This window comes from Rhinopithecus roxellana, chromosome 20 (assembly GCF_007565055.1).
Source record: "Rhinopithecus roxellana isolate Shanxi Qingling chromosome 20, ASM756505v1, whole genome shotgun sequence".
Taxonomy (NCBI): Eukaryota; Metazoa; Chordata; class Mammalia; order Primates; family Cercopithecidae; genus Rhinopithecus; species Rhinopithecus roxellana.
Window position 1 is genome coordinate 68,687,830 of NC_044568.1, and position 12,701 is coordinate 68,700,530.

At 43.1% G+C, this 12,701-nt stretch overlaps 1 protein-coding gene across 1 annotated transcript in view; it reads right to left on the reverse strand.

The window, feature by feature from the left end:
- The window catches only part of SNTB2 (syntrophin beta 2), a 125,836-nt gene that overhangs the window by 12,649 nt on the left and 100,486 nt on the right, over positions 1-12,701 (reverse strand). Inside the window, exon 5 of the mRNA XM_030924871.1 lies at positions 10,836-11,032. Within this exon, the coding sequence (XP_030780731.1) occupies positions 10,836-11,032 (197 nt within the window). The remainder of the gene's footprint in view (positions 1-10,835; positions 11,033-12,701) is intronic.

Consider the following 12,701-nt stretch of genomic DNA (forward strand, 5'->3'; position numbering starts at 1 on the left):
TGTCCCTACCAAAATTACAAAAATTAGCCAAGCATGGTGGCATACACCTGCAGTCCCAGTTACTTGGGAGGCTGTGGTGGGAGGATCACTTCAGCCTGGGAGGTCCAGGATGCAGTGAGCCATGTTCGTGCCACTGCACTCTAGCCTGGGCAAAAGAATTGAGACTGTGTCTCTAAAAAAAATAATAATAATAAAATAAAAATTCACACAACATAAAAGTGGTCTATAACTGCAGTTGGATTTAGGGATGGAGAAAAAGCCAGGGATGTCTATGGCCCAAATTACTGAGCAGTAAAAGGCACTGCCCACTTCAACAGCCAAGACAGGCTCTACATCTCCCTCCATTGTTTCCTCTCTTCCATCTGTCCCTCTTCCAGGCTAAGGCCAATCCCCTCACCTGTGCCTTGGATTGCATCTACCTCCACCTTCCTAGAAACTATACAAGACTGATTATTCCTTCTACCTCTTGTGTTTTCAACATGTCCCTCTGAATCAGATCCCTCCCATTCACTTTTAAATGCTCAAGCCTCTCTCATTATTAAAAGAAATGCCACTACTCAACTCTGTACCTTACCTCCAAGGACCACTCCCCACCCACCCTCTTCCTATCAAAACTTCTTGACAGAGCTATCTACTCAGTTAGCCCATGATTCACCTCATGTCCAGTCCTCAGCCCTCTGCAATCTGCCACTGCCATCACATCATTTTGCATCTCTCCCCAAGGGCATCAATTATCTCCATATTGCTAAATCCAACCTGCTTTTTCAGCCTCATCCTACTTGGCACTTGTAGTACTAATTGCTGGCTGTCTATCAACTTCTATTTCTCTATTCTTCTTTATAGGCACACTCCAATTTTATTCAGGTTTTTACTGTGTCCTAATGTGTTTCAGGGAAGGGTACTCCCAACTTATGGATAGACAACTTCGGGGCCAATCAGAGCATGGGTTTCCCCTGGTGATTGTTCTGGTTCAGACTGGACATATGAGCCAAACTGACTCAATCAGATTGAAAAGATCTATGACTAGGAAGAGAAGGCCCCTCTCTCTTTCACTCTTGCTCTCTCTCTTTTATGCAAGATATTTAATATTTATTCTAGTTTTAGTGGCCACGTCCTATTATTTTTAGCATAAACCATTCCTACTGATACATTTACTCCTACTGACTTCTCCTCCCTTGAAATACTCTTCCTTTGGTTTCCACAGCCTTACCACCCCCACCAATCCTGGTTTTCCTTTTACTGCTCTGGCTACTACTTCTCAGATTCCTAAGTTGGGGGTTGTAGGGTGGAGCATTAGCTTTTTCACACCACGGGGATGTTAGTAAGTGTAAAACATACATTAGAGATGGCTTTCTAAGAAGCTCCCTGATAGTAATAAAGCTAGGAAGAAAACTTGCTCAATAAATAATAAATTAAAAAACTGGCGTTATAATAAGGTGAACACTGGGCCAGGCGCAGTGGCTCACGCCTGTAATCCCAGCACTTTGGGAGGCTGAGGTGGGCGGATCACCTGAGGGCAGGCATTCATGACCAGCCTGGCCAACAGGGTGAAACCCCGTCTCTACTAAAAATGCAAAAAAAAAAAAAAGAGCTGGGTATGGTGGTGGGCACCTGTAATCCCAGCTACTCAGGAGGCTGAGGCAGGAGAATCACTTGAACGCGGGAGGTGGAGGTTGCAGTGAGCCGAGATCATGCCACTGCACTCCAGCCTGGGAACAAGGGCAAAACTCCATCTAAAAAAAAAGGTGAACACTAGTAAATACAACCAGTGTTGTATTTATCCACTTTGTGTAGATAGTACAACCAGTGTATATGTTATCCACTGTGTCTATTTATTTATATATATTTTTTGAGACAGAGTCTCACTCTGTTGCCCAGGCGGGAGTGCAATAGCATGATCTTGGCTCACTGCAAGCACTGCCTCCTGGGTTCACGCTATTCTCCTGCCTCAGCCTCCTGAGTAGTTGGGTCTAAAGGCGTCTGCCACCACACAGGCGCCCACCACCACGCCCGGCTGATTTTTTTGTATTTTTAGTAGAAACGGGGTTACACTGTGTTAGTCAGGATGGTCTCAATCTCCTGACCTCATGATCCACCTGCCTCAGCCTCCCAAAGTGCTAGGATTACAGGTGTGAGCCACTGTGCCCGGCCTATTTATTTATTTTTGAGACAGGGTCTCACTCTGTCACCTAGGCTGGAGTGCAGTGCTACAGCCTGGACCTGCAGGGCTTAAGCAATCCTCCCACTTCAGCCACCTGAGTAGCTGGGACTATAGACATGTGTCACTATGCCTGGCTAACTTTCAAAAATTTTCAGAGACGTGGTCTAACTCTGTTGCCCAGGCTTCTTTTATTTTTTATTTTTATTTTTTTTAGAGACAGGGTCTCATTCTGTTGCCTAAGCTGGAGTGTAGTGGTGTGATCACAGTTCACCACAGCCTCAAACTCCTGGGCTCGAGTGATTATCTTGCCTCAGTCTCCCAAACAGCTAGGACTACAGATGCATGCCACCATGCCCGGCTCTTTTTTTTTTTTTTTTTTTTTTTTTATAGAGATGGGGTCTTGCTGTGCTACTCAGGCTAGTCTCGAACTCTGGTGTCAAGTAATCCTCCTGCCTTGGCCTCCCAAAGTGCTGAGATTACAGGCATAAGCCACAGTGCTGGGCCAACTATGTGTTTTTTTAAATGAGAACTGCTGGTGGTTATCAATGTGTCATGAGGGACAAAGAACCTAATGGCAGAGTTCTATGCTACAGGTCCTGTTTCTGGGGCTCTGGGGGGCTCTATCTAGTGTTTCCAAAAGGTCCCCTGGTCCATCTCTCTAGCAGCCGTAGGACTGTGTGTGTTACTCAGAGCAACTCAGAAGGGAATAGGTCTTTCAGGTTAGATCTGGCCTGACTGCCCAGGACTGTCTCAGAGAAAGGCTGGGCCATCCTTCCCAGTGACTGCACATAGGAAAAGCCAGCCCATCAGGTATAAGCAACAGGCTCATTATGCCCAGGGTCACAGAAAAGAACATGACACTGTGTTCTTCTCTTATTGCTATTTGGTCAAAGGCATGAAGTATGTCTTACTTATTTTTCTTTTATTACAAAGCACAGCACTTCATAAATACTAAAACACTCAGTAAATATTTATTAACTTAACAAATTAGACTGATATTGTATGTCCTTCAGAAGTTTAACCTGGTTATAAGAATGAGTCATTTAGAGAAATTTCAGGGCTTAAGGCTCTAGTTTTGGAGCCCAAAAAGGCCCCAATTCAAGTCCTAACCATACTAACACCAGTTCCCACATCTTGAAAATGCAGGTGACAACATCTGCCCCAGAGAGTTGTGTGTGAAGGTTAGGTGATGCCCGTATTTCATTTATGCCTTATGACAATCCTGATACACACCTATTATTTTTTTGGTTTCTGTCCTTCCTACTTGAAAAATAGGGGCTATGCTTACCTTATTTTATTATAGCTAGTAAAAGCACAGAGTATACACTGAAAAATACTTGCCAAGTAGATGAGTAAAAAGGACTCAAGATAATTTCTAAGAAATGGTGAACAATATGGTCACAGAAAACTGTTTCCTCATATATTTTAACAATATAAATCATTTTAAATGCCTGTTTTTCTTCTCTTCTCCCAGATTTTCTTCATTTTTATTAACGTAATTCCTACCTATATTTACAGCTTCTTAGTCTTCATATCATCAAAACTACAGACATATAAAGTACCTTCATAAAGTTCTTGTATGACTTAAAAACTTTAATGGCTTAAATAATTGGTATGATGAAAATAAGCCTTTAAAAGTATACTATACAATTTTTAAAATAGTTTCAAATCCTGTGACAAATGGAAAATGGCTTTATGTACTTGAGGAAGAGAGCTGCATTCTATTCCTACTCATCTTGAAGTTCATATTTGCAAGCAGGAGAAAGTCCTTCTGTACCAGAGCGATCACTGATTACAGGAGAGTTACAGTTCTACAGTAACTATAGCCTAATCAAGGTTTAAAACCAAATGAACATTAGGAAGATTATGTATTGCATTTACTCATCACATTTTGTAGGTATTCATTGAAATTTTCTAGATGGGTAAACTATAACCAAAACATAGAGACAAGGAACAGCTTAACTGATTTCTTTTTGCCAACTACAGTTTTAACAGACAGTTCTGAATCTCCCAACAATTTTTTTTTTTTTTTTTTTTTTGAGACAGGGTCTTGTTCTGTTGTCCAGGCTGGAGTGCAGTGATATAATCACAGCTCACTGAATCCTTGACCTCTCGGGCTCAAGTGATCCTCCCACCTCAGCCTCCTGAGTAGCTGGGATCACAGGCGCACACCACCAGGCCTGGGTAATTTTTTAATTTTTTGTAGAGACAGGGTTTCACCACGTTGCCCAGGCTGAGCTCAAGTGATCCACCTGCCTCAGCCTCCCAGAGTGCTGGGATTATAGGTGCGAACCACAATGTAATCTTTTTAATATTAATATGTAATATTTGTATGTATCTTAGGTGCACATGCAATATTTTGTTACCTGATATTTTGTTACATGTGTAAAATGTGTAATGATCAAGTCAAAGGATTTAGGGTATCCATCACATTGAATATTTAACAATTCTATGTGTTGGGAACATTTTAAGTTCCTTTCTTCTATTTGAATTATACAATGCATTATTGTTAACTATAGTCACCACACTCTGCTCTTGAACATTAGAACTTATTCCTTCTTTCTAATTATATGTTTATACCCATTAACCAACCCTTCTTCACAGCCCCTCACAACACACCCATCCCAACCTCTGGTATTTATCTTGTACTCTCTACATCCATGAGATCAACTTTTTTTTTTTTTTTTTTTTTTTTTTGAGATGGAGTTTAGCTCCTGTTGCCCAGGCTGGAGTACAATGGTGAGATCTTGGCTCACCGCAACCTCCGCCTCCCAGGTTCAAGCAATTCTCTTGTTCTTGCCTCAGCCTCCCAAGTAGCAGGGATTACAGGCATGCATCACTACACCTGGCTAATTTTGTATTTTTAGTAGTGATGGGGTTTCTCCATGTTGGTCAGGCCAGTCTCAAACTGCCGACCTCAGGTGATCCACCTGCCTTGGCCTCCCAAAGTGCTGGGATTATAGGCATGAGCCACCATGCCTGGCCACTATTTTAGCTCCCACGTAAGTGAGAACATGCCATAGTTGCTTTCTATGCCTGCCTTATTTCACTTAACATAATGACCTCCAATTCCATCCCATGTTGCTACAAATGACATGACTGCATTATTTTTTATAGCCAAATAGTATCCCATTGTGTATATATACCATATTTTCCTAATCCATTTGTCCGCTGATGGACACTTAGGTTAATTCTATATCTTTGTTATTGTGAATAGTGCTGCAATAAACATGGAGGTGCAGGTATATTTCTGATATGCTGATTTCTCTTCTTTTGGATAAATAGTAGTAGGATTGCTAGATCATATGGTAGTTCAATTTTTAGCTTTTTGAGAAATATTCATACTGTTTTCCGTAATGGCTATACTGATTTACATTCCCACCAACAGTGTATAAGAGTTCACTTTTCGGCCGGGCGCAGTGGCTCACGCCTGTAATCCCAACATTTTGGGAGGCCAAGGTGGGCAGATCATGAGGTCAGGAGATCGAGACCATCCTGACTAACACAGTGAAACCCTGTCTCTACTAAAAATACAAAAAATTAGCCAGGCATGGTGGCGGGCGCCTGTAGTCCCAGCTACTCGGGAGGCTGAGGCAGGAGAATGGCGTGAACCTGGGAGGCGGAGCTTGCAGTGAGCCGAGATGGCCCCACTGCACTCCAGCTTGGGCGACAGAGCGAGACTCCGTTTCAAAAAAAAGAAAAAAAAGAGTTCGCTTTTCTCTGCATCCTCACTAGCATCTGTTATTTTTTGTCTTTTGAATAATAGCTATCCTAATAGTTACCAAGGTAATATTAAAATACAGCTGTATGGCTTTAAAGGGAAGTTGATTTTTAAAAAAATACAGCTGTGAATAAGAACAAAAAAGTTTAAAATTACCAAAAAATATGTTTCTTTTGTCTATTTAAAAACATAAGGAAGGCCGGGCGCAGTGGCTCAAGCCTGTAATCCCAGCACTTTGGGAGGCCGAGACGGGCGGATCACAAGGTCAGGAGATCGAGACCATCCTGGCTAACACGGTGAAACCCCGTCTCTACTAAAAAAAATACAAAAAACTAGCCGGGCGAGGTGGCGGGCGCCTGTAGTCCCAGCTACTCGGGAGGCTGAGGCAGGAGAATGGTATAAACCCGGGAGGCAGAGCTTGCAGTGAGCTGAGATCCGGCCACTGCACTCCAGCCTGGGCGACAGAGCGAGACTCCGTCTCAAAAAAAAAAAAAAAAAAAAAAAACATAAGGAAGCAGCTGGCCCTCACTCATCCTTTCCTCTAGCCATCATATTTCAACAACTATGAGCCTGGGAAGCTTTATCCTGCAAAATGAAATGTAGCTGCTAGACACCAAAGAAACAACTGAACTAAAAAATGCTGAAAATCCAAGTTGCACTCTTCATTTTGGGGAGCATATCCCCTTGAATTCTTAAGGACAATACAGTGACCTCAGATGGTAGCAAAGGGCACAAGTGTGCTGGCCTGGCCCCTTGACTGCCCACAGGAACACAGAGCATCCCAGTGTGATTATGGTGTAACCCACCACGCCCCAACTCCAATACTGTATATACTTTTTTAAACCTCATTTACATTTTTTTTTTTTTTTTGAGACGGAGTCTCGCTCTGTCGCCCAGGCTGGAGTGCTGTGGCCGGATCTCAGCTCACTGCAAGCTCCGCTTCCCGGGTTCACGCCATTCTCCTGCCTCAGCCTCCCGAGTAGCTGGGACTACAGGCACCCGCCACCTCGCCCGGCTAGTTTTTTGTATTTTTTAGTAGAGACGGGGTTTCACCGGGTTAGCCAGGATGGTCTCCATCTCCTGACTTCGTGATCCGCCCGTCTTGGCCTCCCAAAGTGCTGGGATTACAGGCTTGAGCCACCGCGCTCGGCCTTTTTTTTCAATAGAGATGAGGTTTCACCATGTTGCCCAGGCTGGTCTTGAACTCCCGGGCTCAAGTGATCCACCCACCTCAGCCTCCCAAAGTGCTGGAATTACAAGCATGAACTATTATGCTTGGCCCAATACAGATTTCTTTTTTTTTTTTTGAGACAGAGTTTCCCACTGTTGCCCAGGCTGGAGTGCAGTGGTGTGATCATAGCTCACTGCAGACTCCACCTCCCAGGTTCAAGCAATTCTCGTGCCTCAGCCTCCCAAGTAGCTGAGACTTCAGGCATGTGCCACTATGCCCAGCTAATTTTTGTATTTTTAGTAGAGACGGGGTTTCACTATGATGGCCAGGCTGGTCTCGATCTCCTGGCCTCAAGTGATCTGCCTGCCTCAGTCTCCCAAAGTGCTGGGACTACAGGCATAAGCCACCGTTTCCAGCGTTTCTACTTTTGGAAACAGTCTCGCTCTGTCTCCCAGCTTGGAGTGCAGTGGCGCGATCTTGGCTTGTTACAACTTCCACCTCCCGGGTTCAAGCAACTCTCATGCCTCAGCCTCCTGAGTAGCTAGGATTATAGGTGCCTGCCACCACTTCTGGCTAACTTTTGTATTTTTAGTAGATATGGGGGTTCACGATGTTGGACAGGCTGGTTTGGAACTCCTGACCTCAAGTGATCTGCCCGCCTTGGCCTCCCAAAGTGCTGGGATTACAGGCGTGAGCCACCGCATCCGGCCCTAGCCTGTATTTTTAAATGAAGGTTTTTATTTTGTCCAAAGCCAAAAACAATTAAAAAAAAGAAAAGAAAAACATTTGCAAATATCTATATGTATACATATATATAAATATATATAAAACAATACTCCAAATTCATCACAACTAACCACAAGAGGGCGCTTCCACAATGGAAAGAAACCACCAACCTTATTTCCTTTAGATACTTATTTGAGTAAGTGTTGGGCACACATTTTCAAACTTTTGTAGAGGAACTCCTATTTCAAATCCTTTATTTTTCCACAGCCATAAGCTTGCTAGATACTCATATTTTAAGGGCACCCATCCACAACTTAGATTTCAATCTTCTTAACTGGAGAGTCCATGTATCTAGTACTTGGTAAATGAGTCCTTACGTTTTCTTTTAAGAGACAAGGTCTCACTATGCTGCCCAACTGGAGTACAGTGGCTATTCACAGGCTTGATCATTGTGCAATACAGCCCTGAAATGGGCTCAAGCAATCTTCCCACCTTAGCCACCCGAGCAGCTGAGACTACAGTGTGTGCCACTGTGTCTATTTTTTTTTCATATAATTAAATCCATTAATTTATTTTCAGACAGGTTCTGGCTCCCATCACACAGGCTGGAGTGCCATGGTGCTATCACAGCTCACTGCTCCCTTGACTTCTTGGGCTCAGGTGATCCTCCTACCTCAGCCTCCTGAGTAGCTGGGACTACAGATGTGTGTCACCACTCCTGGCTAAATTTTTGTATTTTTAGTAGGTATAAGGTTTCACCATGTTACCCAGGCTGGTCTGAAACTCCTGGGCTCAAACAATGCGCCAGCCTCAGCCTTCTAAAGTGCTGGGATTACAGGCGTTAGCCACTGCACCCAGTTTAATTTTTCATTATAGAGATGGGGTCCTCAATATATTGCTCAGGCTGGTCTTAAAACTCCTGGCCTCAAGCAATCCTCCTGCCTCAGCCTCCCCAGTGGCTGGGATTACAGGTGTGAGCCACCTTGCCTGGCTAGTCCTTACACTATTAAACGCAGATTAAATGAGAACTGGCCTGGCACAGTGGCTTGTGCCTATAATCCCAGTTACTCAGGAGGCTAAGACCAGAGAGTAGCTTGAGGCCAGGAGTTGAGACCAGCCAGGACAACACAGTAAGACCTCATCTCTAAAAAAAATAAATAAATTGAAGGCTGGGTGTGGTGGCTCACGCCTGTAATCCCAGCACTTTGGGAGGCCAAGGTGGGCAGATTACCTGAGGTCAGAAGTTCAAGACCAGCCTGGCCAATATGGTGAAACCCTCTCTCTACTAAAAATACAAAACTTAGCTGGGCATGATGGCAGGTGCCTACAATCCCAGCTACTCGGAAGGCTGAGGCCTGAGAATAGCTTGTACCTGGGAGGCGGAGGTTGCAGTAACCCAAGATCATGCCACTGCACTACAGCCTGGGTGACAGAGCGAGACTCCATCTCAAAAAAATAAATAAATAAACTGAAAAGGCCAAGTGCCACCGCCTGGAATCCCAGCACTTTGGGAAACTGAGGCAGGAGGACCTCTTGAGGCCAAGAGAGTTTGAGACCAGCCTGGGCAACAAAGCAAAAATGTTTTTTTTTTTTTTTTAATTAGCTGGGTCCTGTGGTGGGCACCTGTAGTCCCAGCTACTTGGGAGACTTGAGGGAGGATCGCTTAAACACAGGAAAGTTCAAGGCTGCAGTGAACTCCGATCATGTCACTGTACTCCAGCTCGGGTGACAGAGCTAGACCCTGTCTCTTTAAATAATAAATAAATAAATAAATAAATAAATAAATAAATAAATGCTGGGCAGCTACTCTGGAGGCTGGAACTGGAGGATCCCTTGATCCCCAGAAGCTCAAAGCTGCTGCAGTGAGCTATGATGGATCATGCCACTGGACTCCAGCCTGGGTGATAGAGATCTCCACTCTAAAACAAACAAAAAAAAGAGATGAACTATAAAAATGCCATGGTGTACATATGGTATTATAAATGTGCTTTGAGTCATATACCAGGCTTAAAAAAACTTTGCTAGTAAAATAGAGAAACCAGGTTTCTTTCTATCATTATCACTTTTAGCTGCCATATTTTAGCACATTTTTAAGTCTGGCACAAATGATAATAGTTTTACTTTAAAACAAATTATGGTACAGTCATGCATCACCTAATGACAAGAATATGTTCTGAGAAATGCATAATGCATCATGAGATGATTTCGTGATTGTATGAACATCACAGAGTGTACTTACATAAGCCTAGATGGCACACCCCACTATACACCTAGGCTCTATGGTATTGCCTATTGCTCTTAGGCTATACACTTATATAGTATATTACTGTACTGAATACTGTAGGCAACTGTAACACAATGGTAAGCACTTGTGTATCTTTTTATTTTTTTTTTGAGACAGGGTCTCACTCTGGTTGCCCAGGCTGGAGTGTAGTGGTATGATCTCAACTCACTCAGTCTCCCAAGTAGCTGGGACTACAGGTGCACACCACCACCCCCAGGTTTGTTTCTGTTTGTTTGCTGGCTTGTTTGTTCTTGAGACGGAGTCTCACTCTGTCGCCCAGGCTGGAGTGCAGGGGCGTGATCTCGGCTCACTGCAACCTCCACCTCCCCAGTTCAAGCAATTCTCCTGCCTCAGCCTCCTGAACAGCTGGGACTACAGGCGCATGCTGCCACGCCCAGCTAACTTTTTGTGTTTTAGTAGAGACGGGCTTTCACTGTGTTGCCCAGGCTGGTCACAAACTCCTGAGCTCAGGCAATCCATCCACCTCGGCCTCCCAAAGTGCTGGGATTACAGGCGTGAGCCACTGCGCCTGGCCTATTTTTTATTTTTTTATTTTTAGTAAAGACAGGGTTTCACCATGTTGCGCAGGCTGCATTTGTGTGTCTTAACATATGTACACTTAGAAAAGGTATAGTAAAAATATGGTATTAAAATCTGAGGAAACTGCTGTCATATATGCAATCCATCACTGACTGAAATGTCATTATGCAGCACATGACTGTATAACAGTTCCATTTAATTACTACTAGAAATAAAAAGTCAGCATCTCTACCTAGAGAGACTTCCTTGATCAGCTCAGCAGCAGCATGGCAACCCTGAACAAGTATCCTGGTCCAGGATGACAGATCCCGATGTGTCTCCACCCTGAAGAGATGCATCTCAATGCCCTGTCGAGAGCCTGTCCTGGTAGCAAATGTAAGGTCAGATCCAAGGGAGGGGGATCGACATCCAGAGCCAGAATGAACCAACCTAGGACCACAAACAGAGCAGAAATCAAAAGTAACTACATTATCAGACAAAAATGTCAGGAATTTGTGCTCATTGATAAGCAGAAACTTATAAAAGCAATCAGCAGTTTTTGGATATAGACATTTCAAAGCAAGATTATAATCTGTGAAATAGAGACCATTCTGTTTTCCCATAAAATGACCCCTGGTGTCACAGTCAGACAAGATACCAGTCTTGAATTCCTGGGCTCAAATAATCCTCCTGCCTTGGCCTCCCAAAGTGCTGGGATTACAGGTGTGAGCCACTGGGCCTGGCCAAGATACTGGGCTGGATGAACCGTGGCCCTAATTTTCCATGAGCTCCTCTATGCTCCCAAGAGATTATGTGTATCAAAAAGATATGATTTTGATTAGGAAATAAGTAAATTAACAGTAATAACTTAAGAGGAAAAATATGCTTCTGTAAGAAAAAATGGATAGCTAACTGCATTTCAAACATTTCAGCCAAAGAGCTTTAAAAATGTATTTTTTTTAACAACAGTCTCTTGTCCAATCACCAAAGGACTTCCAATGGCAGAAGGCAGTGAATACCTCTTCTCGGGAGATGCAGCTAGTAAAGATGCACAGTGAACATAAAGTTGGGTTTTATCTAAAAATTCATGCTGCTTTTGCATTTGACTGTAGAATTCCTTGACCTATGAAGCAATGTTATGTGAAAAAAGATTCCAAAATAAATAAAACTATCTTTGTTCGCAAATGACATAACTGTCTACATTTTAAATATCTGCCAAAATAGACAAAATAAATAAAACATATGGATGCATGCAGTGACTCACACCTGTAATCCCAGCACTTTCAGAGGCTGAGGCAGAAGGATCACTTGAGCCCAGGATTTTGAGAACAATCTGGGCAACATAGAGACACCCTGTCTTTACAAAAAAAAAAAGAAAAAAAACTCAGCATGGTGGTGTGCACCTGTGGTCCCAGCTACTTGGGAGGCTGAGGTAGAAGGTTGCTTGAACCCAGGAGGTTGAGGCTGCCGTGAGCCATGATTATGCCACTGTACTCCAGCTTTGGCAACAGAGTGAGACCCTGTATGCAACTCCTAAAACTAATAAGCAATTATAGCAATGTTGCAGGATGTAAGATTAATATACAAAAGTCAGTTGCTTTGAACAATTGAAATCTGAAATTAAAAACATACCATTTATGTCAGTTACCATAAAATGAAATGCTTAAGCATAAATCCAACAAAATATGTATAGAATCTCTATGAGAACAACTTCAAAACTTTCCTGAAAGAAAGCAAAGATGACCTAAATAAACCAAGAGATATTTTATGTTCATGGGTAGAAAGACTCCATATTAAGATGTCAGTTTTCCTTTAGGTGATCTACAGATTCAATGCCATCCCATTAAAATTCCAGCAAGTTATTTTGTAGATACTGATAAACTGATTCCAAAGTTTGTATGGAAACTCAAAAGACTCAGATAGTCAACATAATATTAAAGAAGAACAAAAGTTGAAAATACATCTGTATACTGGCACCACTCAACTTTGACTTACTATAAAACTACAGTAATCAAAACAGTGTGGAATTGGCAAAAGAACCAACAAATTGGCCGGGCACGGTGGCTCAAGCCTGTAATCCCAGCACTTTGGGAGGCCGAGGCGGGCGGATCACGAGGTC